Below are 23,193 nucleotides of genomic sequence, written 5' to 3' on the forward strand. Positions count from 1 at the left end.
GGACTTGGCGCCTGCACACAGCGCAAAATCTACCCGTGCCTGGTTTACGGACCATGGTATTTCTGTTCTAAATTGGACCGCCAACTCCCCTGACCTTAGCCCCATAAAAAATCTGTGGGGTATTGTGAAAAGGAAGATGCTTATCCGAGGTCGGGTCGCGGGGGCAGCAGCTTAAGCAGGGAAGCCCAGACTTCCCTCTCCCCAGCCACTTCGTCCAGCTCCTCCCGGGGGATCCCGAGGCGTTCCCAGGCCAGCCGGGAGAGATAGTCTTCCCAGCGTGTCCTGGGTCTTCCCCGTGGCCTCCTACCGGTCGGACGTGCCCGAAACACCTTCCTAGGGAGGCGTTTGGGTGGCATCCTGACCAGATGCCCGAACCACCTCATCTGGCTCCTATCTATGTGTATATATATATATATATGTTTATGTATATATATGTATATTATACATACGTATATATAGACATATATATATATATGTATATGTATGTCTATATATATGTGTGTGTGTGTGTGTGTGTGTGTGTGTGTGTGTGTGTGTGTGTGTGTGTGTGTGTGTGTGTGTGTGTGAGTGTGCATATACCATCATGAAGGACCAGTAAATATATGGACAAACATGACAAAAATACTGTCATACAAAAAAGATTTTTATTTGGTTTATCAAATTATCAAGTGCAATATAAAAATACTCCCCAAGAACCAGTTTTCTATAGCGAGAGCAAGAATAATTGGCTGCAGATTATATCAACAAGTCTTCGCTTCTCCATCGGCAAAGCATGAAGACTCATAAATACGAGTAAGGAGTGGAAATACTCGGCGGCACGATAGACGATACACACGGGTACACAGAGCACATGCAAGCAGAATAAATACACACAAGGAAGTACTACCAAATACTCGGTCAGCATCAAGCAGACTGGACTACATTTGAGATGATTTGTTCACGCCGTCAAAGATGCATAAAAATATATATTTCTTCAAAACTGTACAGTAAGTGCATGAAAGCGTAAAAAGGAGGGCTTTGAACAAAAACACGTTTGAGTCCTGATCAAGGGTCGTAGGAACGTTTTTGGTTGTAAACTAGCTCGTTATATATTGCTTTGCGTACATCATCTCTAAAGTGCAGCGTAGGGACAAAACAATGCTCGCTACGCGGAAAAGGTCCAAAACATCAACAACACCCGAAGGCACGTGGTCGGTCCCCGCCGCGTCCTGGCTACGCGTGGCTGTGGACCGAGATGCTGGACAGGTCGTTTCTGATGATCTCGTTGACTGGAAGACACAAAAACACAACCAGGATTAGCCAGAACCGTTTGGATGATGTTCATTTGGTTCCAAACAAACAGGCTAAACACAGACATTTCCCGGGAATGAGAAAGCGATGATGTCGCCGAACTAAAGTCACAGTGCCCCCTAGTGGCCGGGAAGAAGGATAGGGGATGACAACAAACGCCATGGCGCCTTTTTAATATAGCGTTTAAATATATTTATTATACAAAATAAAACATTGCAAGAATCGGTTTGAATCGAGAATCACTTCTAAATTGAATAGTCACCCCGGGAAATACATTCAGATCGAATCCTTAAGTGACCAAAATATTTAGGGTCTAAAATTTTGGTGTTTTAAAAAAAAAAAAAAACTGCATTGTGTTTTTGATTGGATACAAAGAAAGTATTCACACATTTCCTCAGACCTGATTGACTCCCATTAGAACTGCGATTTTGTAACAGACTGCAATCCTGGTATATTACGAAGATTTTTCCGTGAAAACCTAACGAACCTCATCCTTGCCAATTGAAAAACAAGAAAATATAGTTTTTCTGTCATTGCGTTTTTCCCCTTTAACAAGCAGACGGCGCCAAATAACCACCGGCGTAAATCTCAGAGCTTTGTTAAGCGGAAACGAGTTAAACTGCCATTTAACTCAATTAATCGTGTTATTTATAACATGGCTGCTATATATAACATATAAAAAAACATGTTTTTTCCCTACTCAATGTTGTCGTTAATTATTGAACTACTCAAGGCTGTAATTACCCAACCTCAAATATTTCACGATGCAACTTGTTTTTAGAGAACTTGTTATTTTTTTTGACAAAAGGGCCACAAAACCATTTAAAAATAATAATAAAAAGTTGATATCAATAGATAGATCTGAGGTTGTTTAAAGGATTTCAAGCCTTCAAAGTAAAAAAAATAAATAAATACAAATATTGTTGACTTCGGACATTTTTATGGGTGGATCCCTTTTGGGTCCTAAGGGTAAGAGTGTAGTCAAATTTGGGCCAAGATGTGCTTGAATCAAACCTGGTACTGGAAGGCTGGTTAGCCTGGTAGATACTACAATTCTGTAGTAGTCCCAACTATGGCCTCACGGGGGCAGCACTGTGCCTTGTAGTAGTCCCAACTATGGCCCCATGGGGGAAAACTGTGCCTTGTAGTAGTCCCAAACTATGGCCTCACAGGGGCAGCACTGTGCCTTGTAGTAGTCCCAACTATGGCCTCACAGGGGCAGCACTGTGCCTTGTAGTAGTCCCAACTATGGCCTCACGGGGGCAGCACTGTGCCTTGTCGTAGTCCCAACTATGGCCTCACGGGGGCAAAACTGTGCCTTGTAGTAGTCCCAACTATGGCCTCACGGGGGCAAAACTGTGCCTTGTAGTAGTCCCAGGGGGCAAAACTGTGCCTTGTAGTAGTCCCAGGGGGCAAAACTGTGCCTTGTAGTAGTCCCAACTATGGCCTCACGGGGGCAAAACTGTGCCTTGTAGTAGTCCCAGCTATGGCCTCATGGGGGCAAAACTGTGCCTTGTAGTAGTCCCAACTACGGCCTCACGGGGGCAAAACTGTGCCTTGTAGTAGTCCCAACTACGGCCTCACGGGGGCAAAACTGTGCCTTGTAGTAGTCCCAGGGGGCAAAACTGTGCCTTGTAGTAGTCCCAGGGGGCAAAACTGTGCCTTGTAGTAGTCCCAACTACGGCCTCACGGGGGCAGCACTGTGCCTTGTAGTAGTCCCAACTATGGCCTCACGGGGGCAGCAATGTGTCTTGTAGTAGTCCCAACTATGGCCTCATGGGGGCAAAACTGTGCCTTGTAGTAGTCCCAACTATGGCCTCATGGGGGAAAAACTGTGCCTTGTAGTAGTCCCAACTATGGCCTCACGGGGGCAGCACTGTGTCTTGTAGTAGTCCCAACTATGGCCTCATGGGGGCAAAACTGTGCCTTGTAGTAGTCCCAACTATGGCCTCATGGGGGAAAAACTGTGCCTTGTAGTAGTCCCAACTATGGCCTCACGGGGGCAGCACTGTGTCTTGTAGTAGTCCCAACTATGGCCTCATGGGGGCAAAACTGTGCCTTGTAGTAGTCCCAACTATGGCCTCATGGGGGAAAAACTGTGCCTTGTAGTAGTCCCAACTATGGCCTCACGGGGGCAGCACTGTGTCTTGTAGTAGTCCCAACTATGGCCTCATGGGGGCAAAACTGTGCCTTGTAGTAGTCCCAACTATGGCCTCATGGGGGAAAAACTGTGCCTTGTAGTAGTCCCAACTATGGCCTCACGGGGGCAGCACTGTGTCTTGTAGTAGTCCCAACTATGGCCTCATGGGGGCAAAACTGTGCCTTGTAGTAGTCCCAACTATGGCCTCATGGGGGAAAAACTGTGCCTTGTAGTAGTCCCAACTATGGCCTCACGGGGGCAGCACTGTGCCTTGTAGTAGTCCCAACTATGGCCTCACGGGGGCAGCACTGTGTCTTGTAGTAGTCCCAACTATGGCCTCATGGGGGCAAAACTGTGCCTTGTAGTAGTCCCAACTATGGCCTCACGGGGGCAGCACTGTGCCTTGTAGTAGTCCCAACTATGGCATCACGGGGGCAAAACTGTGCCTTGTAGTAGTCCCAACTATGGCCTCATGGGGGCGAAACTGTGCCTTGTAGTAGTCCCAACTACGGCCTCACGGGGGCAGCACTGTGCCTTGTAGTAGTCCCAACTATGACCTCACGGGGGCAAAAATGTGCCTTGTAGTAGTCCCAACTATGGCCTCACGGGGGAAAAACTGTGCCTTGTAGTAGTCCCAACTATGACCTCACGGGGGCAAAACTGTGCCTTGTAGTAGTCCCAACTATGACCTCACGGGGGCAAAACTGTGCCTTGTAGTAGTCCCAACTACGGCCTCATGGGGGAAAACTGTGCCTTGTAGTAGTCCCAACTATGGCCTCACGGGGGCAAAACTGTGCCTTGTAGTAGTCCCAACTATGGCCTCACGGGGGCAAAACTGTGCCTTGTCGTAGTCCCAACTATGACCTCACGGGGGCAAAACTGTGCCTTGTAGTAGTCTCAACTACGGCCTCACGGGGGCAAAACTGTGCCTTGTAGTAGTCCCAACTACAGCCTCACGGGGGCAGCACTGTGCCTTGTAGTAGTCCCAACTATGGCCTCACGGGGGCAAAACTGTGCCTTGTAGTAGTCCCAACTATGACCTCACGGGGGCAAAACTGTGCCTTGTCGTAGTCCCAACTATGGCCTCACGGGGGCAAAACTGTGCCTTGTCGTAGTCCCAACTATGACCTCATGGGGGAAAAACTGTGCCTTGTCGTAGTCCCAACTATGGCCTCACGGGGGCAAAACTGTGCCTTGTCGTAGTCCCAACTATGACCTCACGGGGGCAAAACTGTGCCTTGTCGTAGTCCCAACTATGACCTCATGGGGGAAAAACTGTGCCTTGTAGTAGTCCCAACTATGGCCTCACGGGGGCAGCACTGTGCCTTGTAGTAGTCCCAACTATGGCCTCACGGGGGCAGCACTGTGCCTTGTAGTAGTCCCAACTATGGCCTCACGGGGGCAAAACTGTGCCTTGTAGTAGTCCCAACTATGGCCTCACGGGGGCAGCATTGTGCCTTGTCGTAGTCCCAACTATGGCATCACGGGGGCAAAACTGTGCCTTGTAGTAGTCCCAACTATGGCCTCATGGGGGCAAAACTGTGCCTTGTAGTAGTCCCAACTACGACCTCATGGGGGAAAAACTGTGCCTTGTAGTAGTCCCAACTATGGCCTCACGGGGGAAAAACTGTGCCTTGTAGTAGTCCCAACTATGACCTCATGGAGGCAAATTTGTGCCTTGTAGTAGTCCCAACTACGGCCTCACGGGGGCAGCACTGTGCCTTCACCACCCCGGGAACTCTTTGGCCCACTTTGTTTGTATCCACCGGTCGCCATGGCCTACTTTTCACCCTGCCGCCACATTTAAAGCTGAGAGTCTAATTGAAATATATATATATATATATTGATTGGCGGACGTGTTTACAAAAGGGGCGCTAAAAATAGTGACGCCGCGGGCGAGAGGGCGCTCATCGAACACTTCCAGGGCGGGCGCCCAGTTTTTTGCAGATCGGTGGACGGGCTTTCAGAACAGGAAGAAGAAAAATGTCCTCCATTGTTTACGAGGAGGACTTCCTGTTTGCGGAGTCACGTTTCGGACGTGAACCGCGGACTTTGATATGAAGTCACCCGGGCACGGACTTCCTGGCCCCCGCAGCTGGCGGCGCCTGATACTGAGACGGGTTCGGCAGCCAGGAAAGCCCAGACGGACGAGGAACTCCCAAACAATTAGGGGGGAGAAGCAACATTGTGTGGATGGACCAAGTCTGGCAGGACCAGGAGACCCTCCCCCCGCCCCGGTATTTTACTAGTCCAGACCACAAGCCGCGGGATGTTCTTGGCCCCGGTCTCTGGGCTCCTACTGGCTGACTGCAGGCCGCTCCTTCTGGACTTGAAGTCAAGTCTGTAGAAAGTCCACGTCCCGACAATAAAAACTTGATGGAGCGTTCAAAAAAACTGGACTAAAAAGTACACAAATATTGTGGCCAGACAACGATAAAGTACTTTGGACTTAATAAATACTTCCTCTTGTTACTACATACGTACTAGTAAGTAACCAGTACTACGACATATGTACTACTTACAGCATAGTACTACTTCATACGTGCTAGTACGTAACCACAAGTACTATGTACAGCATAGTACTACTACATACGTACTAGTAAGTAACCAGTACTACTACATAAGTACTAGTAAGTAACCACATGTACTACGTACAGCATAGTACTACTACATACGTACTAGTAACCAGTACTACTACATACGTACGAGTAATTAACCACATGTACTACATACAGCATAGTACTACTACATACGTACTAGTAAGTAACCAGTACTACTACATACATACAAGTAAGTAGCCAATACTACTACATACGTACTAGTAAGTAACCACATGTACTATGTACAGCATAGTACTAGTACATACGTACTAATAAGTAACCACATATACTACGTACAGCATAATACTACTACATACGTACTAGTAAGTAACGAGTACTACTACATAAGTACAGTAAGTCACCACAAGTACTATGTACAGCATAGTACTACTACATACGTACTAGTAAGTAACCAGTACTACTACATATGTACTACGTACAGCATAGTACTACTTCATACGTACCATTAAGTAACCACGTGTACTATGTACAGCATAGTACAACTACAAACGTACTAGTAATTAACCAGTACTACTACATAAGTATGAGTAAGTAACCACAAGTACTATGTACAGCATAGTACTACTACATACGTACTAGTATGTAACCAGTACTACTATATACGTACTAGTAAGTAACCAGTACTACTACATAAGTACTAGTAAGTAACCACAAGTACTACGTGCAGCATAGTACTATTACATACATACTAGTAAGTAACCAGTACTACTACATAAGTACTAGTAAGTAACTACAAGTACTATGTACAGCATAGTACTACTACATACGTGCTAGTAAGTAAACACATGTACTACATACAGCATAGTACTATTACATACATACTAGTAAGTAACCAGTACTACTACATAAGTACGAGTAAGTAACCGCAAGTACTATGTACAGCATAGTACTACTACATACGTACTAGTATGTAACCAGTACTACTACATACGTACTAGTAAGTAACCAGTACTACTACATAAGTACGAGTAAGTAACCACAAGTACTATGTACAGCATAGTACTACTACATACGTACTAGTATGTAACCAGTACTACTACATACGTACTAGTAAGTAACCAGTACTACTACATAAGTACTAGTAAGTAACCACAAGTACTACGTGCAGCATAGTACTATTACATACATACTAGTAAGTAACCAGTACTACTACATACGTACTAGTAAGTAACCAGTACTACTACATACGTACTAGTAAGTAACCACATGTACTATGTACAGCATAGTACTACTACATACATACTAGTAAGTAACCACACGTACTACGTACAGCATAGAACTACTACATACATACTAGTAAGTAACCAGTACTTCTACATACGTACTAATAAGTAACCACATGTACTACGTACAGCATAGTACTACTACATACGTACTAGTAAGTAACCAGTTCTACTACATACGTACTAGTAAGTAACCAGTACTACTACATACGTACAAGTAAGTAACCACATGTACTACGTACAGCATAGTACTACTACATACGTACTAGTAAGTAACAGTACTACTACATATGTACTAGTAAGTAACCAGTACCACTACATACATACTAGTAAGTAACCAGTACCACTACACATGTACTAGTAAGTAACCAGTACTACTACATACCTACTAGTAAGTAACCACATGTACTACTACATAAGTACTAGTAAGTAACCACATGTACTACTACATAAGTACTAGTAAGTAACCACATGTACTACGTACAGCATAGTACTACTACATACCTACTAGTAAGTAACCAGTACTACTACATACCTACTAGTAAGTGACCACATGTACTACGAACAGCATAGTACTACTACATACGTACTAGTAAGTAACCAGTACCACTACATATGTACTAGTAAGTAACCACATGTACTACGTACAGCATAGTACTACTACATACGTACTAGTAAGTAACCAGTACTACTACATATATACTAGTAAGTAACCAATACTACTACATACGTACTAGTAAGTAACCGGTACCACTACATATGTACTAGTAAGTAACCACATGTACTACGTACAGCATAGTACTACTACATACGTACTAGTAAGTAACCAGTACTACTACATACGTACTAGTAAGTAACCAGTACTACTACATAAGTACTAGTAAGTAACCACATGTACTATGTACAGCATAGTACTACTACATACGTCCTAGTAAGTAACCAGTACTACTACATACATACTAGTAAGTAACCAGTACTACTACATACATACTAGTAAGTAACCAGTACTACTACATACTTACTAGTAAGTAACCAGTACCACTACACATGTACTAGTAAGTAACCAGTACTACTACATACCTACTAGTAAGTAACCACATGTACTACTACATAAGTACTAGTAAGTAACCACATGTACTACGTACAGCATAGTACTACTACATACCTACTAGTAAGTAACCAGTACTACTACATACCTACTAGTAAGTAACCACATGTACTACGTACAGCATAGTACTACTACATACGTACTAGTAAGTAACCAGTACCACTACATATGTACTAGTAAGTAACCACATGTACTACGTACAGCATAGTACTACTACATACGTACTAGTAAGTAACCAGTACTACTACATAAGTACTAGTAAGTAACCACATGTACTATGTACAGCATAGTACTACTACATACGTACTAGTAAGTAACCAGTACCACTACATATGTACTAGTAAGTAACCAGTACTACTACATACATACTAGTAAGTAACCAGTACTACTACATACTTACTAGTAAGTAACCAGTACTACTACATAAGTACAAGTAAGTAACCACATGTACTACGTACAGCATAGTACTACTACATATGTACTAGTAAGTAACCAGTAACACTACATACGTACTAGTAAGTAACCAGTAACACTACATATGTACTAGTAAGTAACCACATGTACTATGTACAGCATAGTACTACTACATACGTACTAGTAAGTAACCAGTACTACTACATATGTACTAGTAAGTAACCAGTACCACTACATACGTACTAGTAAGTAACCAGTACTACTACATAAGTACAAGTAAGTAACCACATGTACTACTAGTTGTGTGCTGACGAGGAAGAATCTACTACTCATTAGTAGTTTGCACGTACACACTATGTAGTACACACTCCGTAGTGTGTACACATGGTGGTACTATGCACTAGGTGGAGTGTACTTGGTAGTATGCATTGTATAGTGTAGACTTGGTTGTACACACTATGTAGTGTGCACTTGGTTGTAGTGTACACTTAGGTTGTAGTGCACTTGGTTATAGTGTGCACTTGGTTGTAGTGCACTTGGTTATAGTGTGCACTTGGTTGTAGTACACTTGGTTATAGTGTGCACTTGGTTGTAGTGTGCACTTGGTTATAGTGTGCACTTGGTTGTAGTGGACTTGCTTGTAGTGTGCACTTGGTTATAGTGTGCACTAGGTTGTAGTGCACTTGGTTATAGTGTGCACTTGGTTGTAGTGTACTTGGTTGTAGTGTACTTAGTTATAGTGTGCACTTGGTTGTAGTGTGCACTTGGTTGTAGTGTGCACTTGGTTGTAGTGCACTTGGTTGTAGTGTGCACTTGGTTGTAGTGCACTTGGCTAAATAAATAGATAGTGCAGTCATCATTTGTGACAATTCAATCAAATCAAGAAAAAAAAGAATGTATGCAAGTTGCAGACCAAAAAAGAAAGTCAGTTTAAAGCTTTTCAAAATAAAATGCTTCTTTCAGGTCTGCCAGGTGTCATGTGTGACTACGTTGTGTAAACCTGCGCCGTCCCTTTAAGAGGCCAGACGCTCAAGTGGCGGTCAGACGAGACATTCAGACTTTCCAGTGTTTGATGGGACGCCGCACAAAGATGTGGGCCAGACACCAGGTGTCACTCGGGTGTGATCGCCCGCAGAAATAGGCGTCCATGTCAGTGCCTGAAGCGCTCACCCGTCCAAGCTAATTAGCGCTAACTCCTAATAGGCGCTAAAGTACACACTCATGTCCCGGGGGAAAAACTCTTTGACTTTTTAACCACAGAACCGCCACACCTGAGGGTGACGTGAGAAGCCACACAAATACGGCGGCCAATGAAAAAGGCGCCATTGTGGTCCCGGGGCGGTTTACTTGAATGGTTCTGACACCTGGCGTCGCTGCGGGAGCACACGTCACTCAGGAAGTGGGGCGACACAATGGCGACTTGTTTGAGGTTCCTCTGTGGGTGGGGGTGGGTGGTGTACTGTCACGTACCTTGCCTGATCCTAACCACTGAACTCTACTCACCATCATCAAGGTACATCTGGTCCAGGTCCTGGGGTTCCTGTTTGATGCTGACTCCCAGCGCTGGGGGGCTGCCGTCATCCTTCTCCGGCTCCTTGCCCTGTCCAGGACCGCCTGGGCTCCCGCCGGGGGTGGTGCAGGGAGTCGGGGAGAAGGGCGCCTCCGGTCCGGGAGCCGGCGTGGAGACGGCGGGCGGGTAGACGCCGGGCGGCTGGACTCGACCGGGGGTCTCCCGGATGATGGAGACGTGGGACATCGGGAAGGGCGGCGCGGGGGACGACAGGTCGTGTAGTTTGGGGCTGCTGCTCGGGGAGGGGTCGGTCGGCGATCTCTGCTGACTGTAAGCCCCGCCCACCACACCGGGCCTCAGGTCGGCGGCGGGGAAGCACGGCTGCAGAGAGAGGCCGGTCCCACGCGGGGCGCCCACCAGGGGGCCGTCGTAGTCATCCCGCGGCTCTGTTTTGATGGTCGGAACTGGAGAGAGGAGACGGCGCCAGGTGAGTAAACGCATTTCTGCACTTGATAGCACGCAGTGCACTTGGTTTTATGCACTACATAGTGTGTACTCGGTGGTAGTGTGCACTAAGTAGTGCACTTGGTGGTACTAGGAAGTGTGCACTTGGTAATATGCATTAAGTAGTGTGTACTTGGTGGTACTATGCACTAAGTAGTGCACTTGGTGGTACTAGGTAGTGTGCACTTGGTAATATGCATTAAGTAGTGTGTACTTGGTGGTACTAGGCACTAAGTAGTGCGCTTGGTGGTACTAGGTTAACTGTTGTTAACCTGGCATGATGTTAAAATGTGATGTTAGCATGTAGCTAACACATCTATGCCAATGTTGTTAACCTGGCATGATGTTAAAATGTGATGTTAGCATGTAGCTAACACATCTATGCCAATGTTGTTAACCTGGCATGATGTTAAAATGCGATGTTAGCATGTAGCTAACACATCTATGCCAATGTTGTTAACCTGGCATGATGTTAAAATGTGATGTTAGCATGTAGCTAACACATCTATGCCAATGTTGTTAACCTGGCATGATGTTAAAATGTGATGTTAGCATGTAGCTAACACATCTATGCCAATGTTGTTAACCTGGCATAATGTTAAAATGTTAGGTTAGCATGTAGCTAACACATCTATGCCAATGTTGTTAACCTGGCATGATGTTGAAATGTGAGGTTAGCATGTAGCTAACATATCTATGCCAATGTTGTTAACCTGGCATGATGTTAAAATGTGATGTTAGCATGTAGCTAACACATCTATGCCAATGTTGTTAACCTGGCATGATGTTAAAATGTGATGTTAGCATGTAGCTAACACATCTATGCCAATGTTGTTAACCTGGCATGATGTTAAAATGGGATGTTAGCATGTAGCTAACATATCTATGCCAATGTTGTTAACCTGGCATGATGTTGAAATGTGAGGTTAGCATGTAGCTAACACATCTATGCTAATGTTGTTAATTAACCTGGCATGATGTTAAAATGTGAGGTTAGCATGTAGCTAAATAAAATGAAGTGGTAGTTCACCGCTAGAAGGCACGTAGGTGAAGCGCTGGTATTGACTTCGTTTCCTCTTGCCGTTGCAGACGTAAAAGTTGACGTGGACGGGCGAGGACAGTCGCTGGTTCCTGTAGGGCGGGGTCTCCACCAGCAGAACGTTCTGGAAGACGGAACACAAAGGGAAAGGAACGTTTGAGGTCTGAATATTGTGGGAGAAAACAAAGAAAGTGTATTTTGGAGGCGCTCGCTGGTGAAAAGACATTACAGAGGCGTTAACATGGCAGTGGGCGGGGCCACAAGCCTTACTTCCTGCTGTGTGAGTGACAGGTGGGCGGGGCTAACAGTCTCTTGGGCCTGTTTAAAGCTCAGCAAAATATTGTAATAAAATATCACCACTGTACAGAGCCTCTAAAGGGACATGGGGGGAAAAAAATATATATAATTTTTTTAAAATTTTTTTTTTTCCAGACGTGTATCTCGTGCGCACGAGAAACTTTTTATTAAAAAAAAAAAAAAAATGTTTTTATTATTTTTATTTTACTTTGGTTTTTTTATAAAAAGTTTATACATGTCTGAAAAAAAAAAATAAAAAAAAAAAAATTCCCCCATGTCCCTTTAGGGGCTCTGTACCACTGCAATAAAAGAACTAAATCCAGCTGTACAATATTTGGGATAAAAATGTACAAAGCAATTGAAAAGAAAAATACATATATTTATGATGATATTTATTATATTTACGATATATATGATATTAAAAAAAGGAGACATTTATAAAACAGTATAAATAATAAGAATAATATCAGTAACAGTATTTTCGATTTTTTTTTTAAATAATTTTGCAAATTTGTAAAATTGTTCCTTATTTTTTGTGTAAATTTGTATTTTAATTGTATTTATTTTAAGACGATTCATAACTTTGGAGAACCATTTAAAAAAATTAATATTGACATTTTTCTGATCGATTCTCAAAAATTATGAATGCATAATTTTCTAAAAATCGCTAAAGAAAAATATCGAATTGATGAAAAAATATATTTAATTTGTTACATTTTTTTCTAAGTTTTCGAGAATTGATGTCAAATATTTTTAGCGATTCTCGAAAATCATTCATCGCTTTATAAAATTGAATGTTAGCATTTAGCCCATATAGCTTGCTAGTGTTGCTAACCTACCATTGTAAAATGTAACGTTAGCATGTAGCGACATAGCTATACTAGTGCTGCTAATCTAGCATGATGTCAAAATATAATGTTAGCATGTAGCTCACATAACTGCTCGTGTTTCTAACCTAGCATGATGTTGAAATATAATGTTAGCATGTAGCTCACATAACTGTGCTCGTGTTTCTAACCTAGCATGATGTTGAAATATAATGTTAGCATGTAGCAACATAGCTATACTAGTGCTGCTAACCTAGCATGATGTCGAAATATAATGTTAGCATGTAGCTCACATAACTGTGCTCATGTTGATAACCTAGCATGATGTCGAAATATAATGTTAGCATGTAGCTCACATAATTGTGCTCGTGTTTCTAACCTAGCATGATGTTGAAATTTAATGTTAGCATGTAGCTCATATAGCTATGCGAGTGTAGCTAACTTAGCATGATGTTACAATGTGAAGTTAGCATGTAGTTCACATAGCTATGCTAGTGCTACTAACCTAGCATGATGTTAAAATATAATGTTAGCATGTAGCTCATATAGCTATACTAGTGTTGCTAACCTAGCATGATTTTAAATGTAACGTTAGCATGTAGTTCACATAGCTAATAATAATAATAGATTTTATGTGTAAAAAGCACTTTACATTGAGCAAACACCCTAAAAGTGCTACAGTGTATTGAAAAAATAATAATAATAAAATGATAATAAAAAAATAAAAATAAAAACTAGAACAGCCTAATTGCTAGAACTAGTATGCATATATCTATAAAAAGGCTTTTTTTAAAAGAAGGGTTTTTAAGCCTTTTTTTAAAGCATCCACAGTCTGTGGTGCCCTCAGGTGGTCAGGGAGAGCATTCCACAGACTGGGAGCGGCGGAGCAGAAAATCATTGCTAACCTAGCATGATTTTAAATGTACTGTTAGCAATTAGCTCACATAATTGTGCTCGTGTAGCTAACCGAGCATGTTTGCACGTCTCCATGTGATGTAAGTCGTTTTATTCGCTGCCAAAGAGGTAAATAATCACCCACACGGTGACGGAGACACTGAGGTATTCACAGCAGATGTTTTCTAACTCTTGCTGTTGACGCGAGCAGGTGCAGTGTGTCACACCAAGCTAATCCCCCTCCCAGATCTCCCACACACTCCCAGGGCCCCGCACCGGCGTCTCCACTCAGCGCACAGGCGGGGCATGTGTGCCTAATGAAGTGGTCCACGTCCAGCAGAGACATCGGACAGAAAAGTGTGTTTGAGTGTGAAGCGGGATGCCATAGTGGCATGTTAAAACAGCCACTTTCTCAATGGAGTCTGGAATGGAGGACGTGACAGAAAAGTGAGTTTGAGTGTGAAGCGGGATGCCATAGTGGCACGTTAAAACAGCCACTTTCTCAATGGAGTCTGGAATGGAGGACGTGACAGTAAAGCGTGTTTGAGTGTGAAGTGGGATGCCATAGTGGCACGTTAAAACAGCCACTTTCTCAATGGAGTCTGGAATGGAGGACGTGACAGTAAAGCGTGTTTGAGTGTGAAGTGGGATGCCATAGTGGCATGTTAAAACAGCCACTTTCTCAATGGAGTCTGGAATGGAGGACGTGACAGAAAAGTGTGTTTGAGTGTGAAGTGGGATGCCATAGTGGCACGTTAAAACAGCCATTTTCTCAATGGAGTCTGGAATGGAGGACGTGACAGAAAAGCTTGTTTGAGTGTGAAGTGGGATGCCATAGTGGCATGTTAAAACAGCCACTTTCTCTATGGAGTCTGGAATGGAGGACGTGACAGTAAAGCGTGTTTGAGTGTGAAGTGGGATGCCATAGTGGCATGTTAAAACAGCCACTTTCTCAATGGAGTCTGGAATGGAGGACGTGACAGAAAAGCTTGTTTGAGTGTGAAGTGGGATGCCATAGTGGCATGTTAAAACAGCCACTTTCTCAATGGAGTCTGGAATGGAGGACGTGACAGAAAAGTGAGTTTGAGTGTGAAGCGGGATGCCATAGTGGCACGTTAAAACAGCCACTTTCTCAATGGAGTCTGGAATGGAGGACGTAACAGAAAAGTGTGTTTGAGTGTGAAGTGGGATGCCATAGTGGCACGTTAAAACAGCCACTTTCTCAATGGAGTCTGGAATGGAGGACATGACAGAAAAGTGAGTTTGAGTGTGAAGTGGGATGCCATAGTGGCACGTTAAAACAGCCACTTTCTCAATGGAGTCTGGACTGGAGGACTTGATGGACAGAAAAGCTTGTTTGAGTGTGAAGTGGGATGCCATAGTGGCGCGTTAAAACAGCCACTTTCTCAATGGAGTCTGGACTGGAGGACTTGATGGACAGAAAAGCTTGTTTGAGTGTGAAGTGGGATGCCATAGTGGCGCGTTAAAACAGCCACTTTCCCAAAGGAGTCTGGAATGCAGGACATGATGGACTGAAAAGTGTGTTTGAGTGTGAAGCGGGATGCCATGGGGACACGTTAAAACAAACACTTTCTCAATGGAGTCTGGAATGGAGGACGTGACAGAAAAGCGTGTTTGAGTGTGAAGCGGGATGCCATGGGGACACGTTAAAACAGCCACTTTCTCAATGGAGTCTGGAATGGAGGACATGATGGACTGAAAAGCGTGTTTGAGTGTGAAGCGGGATGCCATGGGGACACGTTAAAACAGCCACTTTCTCAATGGAGTCTGGAATGGAGGACTTGATGGACTGAAAAGCGTGTTTGAGTGTGAAGTGGGATGCCATAGTGGCACGTTAAAACAGCCACTTTCTCAATGGAGTCTGGAATGGAGGACGTGACAGAAAAGTGAGTTTGAGTGTGAAGTGGGATGCCATAGTGGCGCGTTAAAACAGCCACTTTCTCAATGGAGTCTGGAATGGAGGACGTGACAGAAAAGCGTGTTTGAGTGTGAAGTGGGATGCCATAGTGGCATGTTAAAACAGCCACTTTCTCTATGGAGTCTGGAATGGAGGACGTAACAGAACAGTGTGTTTGAGTGTGAAATGGGATGCCATAGTGGCACGTTAAAACAGCCACTTTCTCAATGGAGTCTGCAATGGAGGACGTAACGTACAGAAAAGCATGTTTTAGTATGAAGTGGGATGCCATAGTGGCGTGTTAAAACAGCCACTTTCTCAATGGAGTCTGGAATGGAGGACTTGATGGACAGAAAGGCGTGTTTGAGTATGAAGCGGGATGCCATAGTGGCACGTAAAAACAGCCACTTTCTCAAAGGAGTCTGGAATGGAGGACGTGAAAGAAAAGCGTGTTTGAGTGTGAAGTGGGATGCCATAGTGGCACGTTAAAACAGCCACTTTCTCAATAGAGTCTGGAATGGAGGACTTGATGGACAGAAACGCTTGTTTGAGTGTGAAGTGGGATGCCATAGTGGCGCGTTAAAACAGCCACTTTCTCAAAGGAGTCTGGAATGGAGGACGTGACAGAAAAGCTTGTTTGAGTGTGAAGTGGGATGCCATAGTGGCATGTTAAAACAGCCACTTTCTCAATGGAGTCTGGAATGGAGGACGTGACAGAAAAGTGAGTTTGAGTGTGAAGCGGGATGCCATAGTGGCACGTTAAAACAGCCACTTTCTCAATGGAGTCTGGAATGGAGGACGTAACAGAAAAGTGTGTTTGAGTGTGAAGTGGGATGCCATAGTGGCACGTTAAAACAGCCACTTTCTCAATGGAGTCTGGAATGGAGGACATGACAGAAAAGTGAGTTTGAGTGTGAAGTGGGATGCCATAGTGGCACGTTAAAACAGCCACTTTCTCAATGGAGTCTGGAATGGAGGACATGACAGAAAAGTGAGTTTGAGTGTGAAGTGGGATGCCATAGTGGCACGTTAAAACAGCCACTTTCTCAATGGAGTCTGGACTGGAGGACTTGATGGACAGAAAAGCTTGTTTGAGTGTGAAGTGGGATGCCATAGTGGCACGTTAAAACAGCCACTTTCTCAATGGAGTCTGGAATGGAGGACGTGACAGAAAAGTGTGTTTGAGTGTGAAGTGGGATGCCATAGTGGCGCGTTAAAACAGCCACTTCTCAATGGAGTCTGGAATGGAGGACGTGACAGAAAAGTGTGTTTGAGTGTGAAGTGGGATACCATAGTGGCACGTTAAAACAGCCACTTTCTCAATGGAGTCTGGAATGAAGGACGTAACAGAAAAGTGTGTTTTAGTATGAAGTGGGATGCCATAGTGGCATGGAGGACTTGATGGACAGAAAAGCGTGTTTGAGTGTGAAGCGGGATGCCATAGTGGCACATTAAAACAGACACTTTTTCAATGGAGTCTGGAATGGAGGACAAGACCGACAGAAAAGCATGTTTTAGTATGAAGCGGGATGCCATGGGGACACGTTAAAACAGCCACTTTCTCAATGGAGTCTGGAATGGAGGACGTGACAGAAAAGTGAGTTTGAGTGTGAAGTGGGATGCCATAGTGGCACGTTAAAACAGCCACTTTCTCAATGGAGTCTGGAATGAAGGACGTAACAGAAAAGTGTGTTTTAGTATGAAGTGGGATGCCATAGTGGCATGGAGGACTTGATGGACAGAAAAGCGTGTTTGAGTGTGAAGCGGGATGCCATAGTGGCACATTAAAACAGACACTTTTTCAATGGAGTCTGGAATGGAGGACAAGACCGACAGAAAAGCATGTTTTAGTATGAAGCGGGATGCCATGGGGACACGTTAAAACAGCCACTTTCTCAATGGAGTCTGGAATGGAGGACGTGACAGAAAAGTGAGTTTGAGTGTGAAGTGGGATGCCATAGTGGCACGTTAAAACAGCCACTTTCTCAAAGGAGTCTGCAATGGAGGACGTAACGTACAGAAAAGCATGTTTTAGTATGAAGTGGGATGCCATAGTGGCGCGTTAAAACAGCCACTTTCTCAATGGAGTCTGGAATGGAGGACGTAACAGAAAAGTGTGTTTGAGTGTGAAGTGGGATGCCATAGTGACACGTTAAAACAGCCACTTTCTCTATGGAGTCTGGAATGGAGGACGTAACAGAAAAGTGTGTTTGAGTGTGAAGTGGGATGCCATAGTGGCGCGTTAAAACAGCCACTTTCTCAATGGAGTCTGGAATGGAGGACGTGACAGAAAAGTGTGTTTGAGTGTGAAGTGGGATGCCATAGTGGCGCGTTAAAACAGCCACTTTCTCAATGGAGTCTGGAATGGAGGACGTAACAGAAAAGTGAGTTTGAGTGTGAAGTGGGATGCCATAGTGGCATGTTAAAACAGCCACTTTCTCTATGGAGTCTGGAATGGAGGACGTAACAGAAAAGTGAGTTTGAGTGTGAAGTGGGATGCCATAGTGGCATGTTAAAACAGCCACTTTCTCAATGGAGTCTGGAATGGAGGACATGTTTTGAGTATCGTCTCAGGTGCTTTGTCGCTTACATGCTTGGAGGCGTCTCGGTCCACTTTGGCGTCCGTCTCCCACAAGTGATGTCCGTCTGGCCGAGACAAACGAGAAGAAGAAAGTTCCGTGTCAGACGTGAAGAAATGGAAAGCGGCTGCTATCATCATCAGTGATAGAGAAAGCAGCGAGCACACGTCACAGCGTCTGACCTCATGTCCTCAGAGACGCATCTGATGCAACACACACACACACACACACACACACACACACACACACACACACACACACACACACACATACACACACACACACACACACGCTGAGTCATTCCAAGGAGATGAGCGACATGTCGTGCGGAGGCCTTGACTTGAAGGTCTTCTGGAATCCGCCAGCAGCTGGCCAGCTCGTTAGCACAGCAAACGTCTGGAAAGTGAGAGGTCGCCTCGAAAGTGCTCGCCGGAATCTGTGCTGCCTCGACCTCGCAACTCTACATATTTTGTTAGCGAGCTACGACGTGACAACTTCTACACTAACTATTTTTATTTTATTTTGTAAAGTCATCAATTCAAACACAAGTCAAAGATCATCTATGTGACACGAGTGTTGTGCTGTTTGAAGGACATGACGCAGGTCAAAGATCATCTATGTGACAGGAGTGTTCTGCTGTTTTAAGGACATCATGAAGGTCAAAGATCAGCTATGTGACAGGAGTGTTCTGCTGTTTTAAGGACATCATGAAGGTCAAAGATCATCTATGTGACAGGAGTGTTGTGCTGTTTTAAGGGCATAACGCAGGTCAAATACCATCTATGTGACAGGAGTGTTCTGCTGTTTTAAGGGCATAATGAAGGTCAAAGATCCTCTTTGTGACAGGAGTGTTCTGCTGTTTTAAGGACATAACAAAGGTCAAAGATCATCTATGTGACAGGAGTGTTCTGCTGTTTTAAGGACATAACAAAGTTCAAAGATCATCTATATGACAGGAGTGTTCTGCTGTTTTAAGGACATAATGAAGGTCAAAGATCATCTATGTGACAGGAGTGTTCTGCTGTTTGAAGGACATAACAAAGGTCAAAGATCATCTTTGTGACAGGAGTGTTCTGCTGTTTGAAGGACATAAAGGTCAAAGATCATCTATGTGACAGGAGTGTTCTGCTGTTTTAAGGGCATAATGCAGGTCAAAGATCATCTATGTGACAGGAGTGTTCTGCTGTTTGAAGGACATAATGAAGGTCAAAGATCGTCTATGTGACAGGACTGTTCTGCTCTTTTAAGGACATAAAGGAGGTCAAAGATCATCTATGTGACAGGAGTGTTCTGCTGTTTTAAGGACATAACGAAGGTCAAAGATCAACTATGTGACAGGAGTGTTCTGCTGTTTTAAGGACATAACGCAGGTCAAAGATTGTCTATGTGACAGGAGTGTTCTGCTGTTTTAAGGACATAATGAAGGTCAAAGATCATCTATGTGACAGGAATGTTCTGCTGTTTGAAGGACATAACAAAGGTCAAAGATCATCTATGTGACAGGAGTGTTCTGCTGTTTTAAGGACATAACGCAGGTCAAAGATCATCTATGTGACAGGAATGTTCTGCTGTTTGAAGGACGCAATGAAGGTCAAATATCTATGTGACAGGAGTGTTCTGCTGTTTGAAGGACGTAATGAAGGTCAAATATCATCTATGTGACAGGAATGTTCTGCTGTTTTAAGGACATAATGAAGGTCAAAGATTGTCTATGTGACAGGAGTGTTCTGCTGTTTGAAGGACATAAAGGTCAAAGATCCTATATGTGACAGGAGTGTTCTGCTGTTTGAAGGACATAACGCAGGTCAAAGATCCTCTATGTGACAGGAGTGTTTTGCTGTTTTAAGGGCATAATGCAGGTCAAAGATCATCTATGTGACTGGAGTGTTCTGCTGTTTTAAGGACATAAAGCAGGTCAAAGATCCTCTATGTGACAGGAGTGTTCTGCTGTTTTAAGGGCATAATGCAGGTCAAAGATCATCTATATGACAGGAGTGTTCTGCTGTTTTAAGGGCATAATGCAGGTCAAAGATTGTCTATGTGACAAGAGTGTTCTGCTGTTTTAAGGACATAATGAAGGTCAAAGATTGTCTATGTGACAGGAGTATTCTGCTGTTTTAAGGACAAAACGAAGTTCAAAGATCATCTTTATGACAGGAGTGTTCTGCTGTTTTAAGGTCATAAAGCAGGTCAAAGATCCTCTATGTGACAGGAGTGTTTTGCTGTTTTAAGGGCATAATGCAGGTCAAAGATCATCTATGTGACAGGAGTGTTCTGCTGTTTTAAGGACATAAAGCAGGTCAAAGATCCTCTATGTGACAGGAGTGTTCTGCTGTTTAAAGGACATAACAAAGTTCAAAGATCATCTATGTGACAGGAGTGTTCTGCTGTTTTAAGGACTTAATTCAGGTCAAAGATCATCTATATGACAGGAGTATTCTGCTGTTTTAAGGACATAACGCAGGTCAAAGATCATCTATGTGACAGGAGTGCTCTGCTGTTTTAAGGACATAATGAAGGTCAAAGATTGTCTATGTGACAGGAGTGTTCTGCTGTTGTAAGGGCATAATGCAGGTCAAAGATCTTATATGTGACAGGAGTGTTCGGCTGTTTTAAGGACATAATGCAGGTCAAAGATCCTATATGTGACAGGAGTGTTGTGCTGTTTTAAGAACCTAATGCAGGTCAAAGATCCTCTATATGAGAGGAGCACTCTGCTATTGTTATGAATCTGCTGCACAAAACGTTAGTCAAAGATCCTCTATACGACAGAAGTGCATTGCTGTTTTTAGGGACCAAAGATCGTCTATTTGAGAGGAGCACACTGCTGTTTTGGGGTGATTTCCAATTGGATACTGAATCAAGTCCTCTTGATGGACAGGAAGCTGTGAGGGCGGAGCAAGCGAGGAAGGGAGGCGGAGCCTGCGAGGAAGGAGGCGGGGCAAGCGATGAAAGAGGCCATGACAGCTTGGATTAGACTCAGGAGAACTTGGGAAGGAAAGTCTTCTGTTTACTTTCTGAGCAACACTTCCAGCTGTCACTCTCTAGGAAACATCACCTCACTTACGTCTGGAACCTTCTGATGTTGGAACCTACTACTACTGATGTAGGAACCTACTATTACTGATGCTGGAACCTACTATTACTGATGTTGGAACTTACATACTACTGACATAGGAGTCTACACTACTACAGATGCAGGGACCTACTACTACTGATGCTGGAACCTACCACTACTGATGTAGGAGTCTACACTACTACAGATGCTGGAACCTACTATTACTGATGCTGGAACCTACTACTACTGATGCGGGAACTTACTACTACTGATGCTGGAACCTACTACTACTGATGCTGGAACCTACCACTACTTATGTAGGAGTCTACACTACTACAGATGCTGGATCCTATTACCATTGATGCTAGAACCTACTACAACTGATGCTGGAACCTACTACTACTGATGCTGGAATCTACCACTACTGACAGGAGTCTACACTACTACAGATGCTGGATCCTACTACTACTGATGCTGGAACTTACTACTACTGATGCTGGAACCTACTACTACTGCTGCTGGAATCTACTACTACTGATGCTGGAACTTACTACTACTGATGTTGGATCCTACTATTACTGATGCTGGAACCTACTACTACTGATGCTGGAATTTACTACTACTGGAATCCTACTATTACTGATGCTGGAACCTACTATTACTGATGCTGGAACCTACTACTACTGATGCTGGACTTTGCTACTACTGATGTTGGAACCTACTACTACTGCTGCAGGAAACTAATACTACTGACATAGGAGTCTACACTACTACTGATGCTGGAACCTACTACTACTGCTGCTGGAAACTAATACTACTGACATAGGAGTCTACACTACTACTGATGCTGGAACCTACTACTACTGATGTTGGAACCTACTACTACTGCTGCTGGAAACTAATACTACTGATGTTGGATCCTACTATTACTGATGCTGGAACCTACTACTACTGATGCTGGAACTTACTACTACTGATGTTGGAAACTAATACTACTGACATAGGAGTCTACACTACTACTGATGCTGGAACCTACTACTACTGATGTCGGAACCTAGTACCACTGCTGCTGGAACCTACTATTACTGATGTTGGAACCTACCACTACTGATGCTGGATCCTACTACTACTGATGCTGGAACTTATGACTACTAATGCTGGAACCTACTATTACTGATGCCTGAACCTACTACTACAGATACTGGAACCTACTACTACAGATGCTGGATCCTACTACTACAGATGCTGGATCCTACTACTACTGATGCTGGAACTTACTATTACTGCTGCTGGAACCTACTACTACTGATGTAGGAGCCTACTACTACTGATGTTGGAACCTACTACTACTGATGTAGGAACCTACTATTACTGATGCTGGAACCTACTACTGCTGATGCTGGAACTTACCACTACTGATGTAGGTGTCTACACTACTACAGATGCTGGATCCTACAACTACTGATGCTGGATCCTACTACTACTGATGCTGGAACCTATTATTACTGATGCCGAAAATTACTACTACTAATGCTGGAACCTACTATTACTGATTCTGGAACCTACGACTACTGATGCTGGAACCTACTAAAACTGATGCTGGAGTCTACCCCACATGACTTCTAGGCTACACTCTCCACCAAAACCACAAGGACATGAATTCCCTGAACACCCAACAGTTCCTTGGAGTACCTAAGATTCTGTGAAGTCCTGATCGGAGTCTGCCTCGATGAGAACCAGGTCTTAAATGTACCAAAACCGTTGACATTTT

At 43.8% G+C, this 23,193-nt stretch overlaps 1 protein-coding gene across 1 annotated transcript in view; it reads right to left on the bottom strand.

The window, feature by feature from the left end:
- Window positions 1–653: 653 nt before the first annotated feature.
- nfatc1 (nuclear factor of activated T cells 1) overlaps window positions 654–23,193 on the bottom strand; it is a 79,646-nt gene continuing 57,106 nt past the window's right edge. The window contains exons 7-10 of the mRNA XM_061931029.1: window positions 18,376–18,431; window positions 11,841–11,973; window positions 10,300–10,770; window positions 654–1,268 (exon numbers count right to left, since the gene is read on the bottom strand). Of these exons, the coding sequence (XP_061787013.1) occupies window positions 1,213–1,268; window positions 10,300–10,770; window positions 11,841–11,973; window positions 18,376–18,431 (716 nt within the window). The 3' untranslated portion in view covers window positions 654–1,212. The remainder of the gene's footprint in view (window positions 1,269–10,299; window positions 10,771–11,840; window positions 11,974–18,375; window positions 18,432–23,193) is intronic.

This window comes from Nerophis lumbriciformis, linkage group LG37, assembly GCF_033978685.3.
Source record: "Nerophis lumbriciformis linkage group LG37, RoL_Nlum_v2.1, whole genome shotgun sequence".
Taxonomy (NCBI): domain Eukaryota; kingdom Metazoa; phylum Chordata; class Actinopteri; order Syngnathiformes; family Syngnathidae; genus Nerophis; species Nerophis lumbriciformis.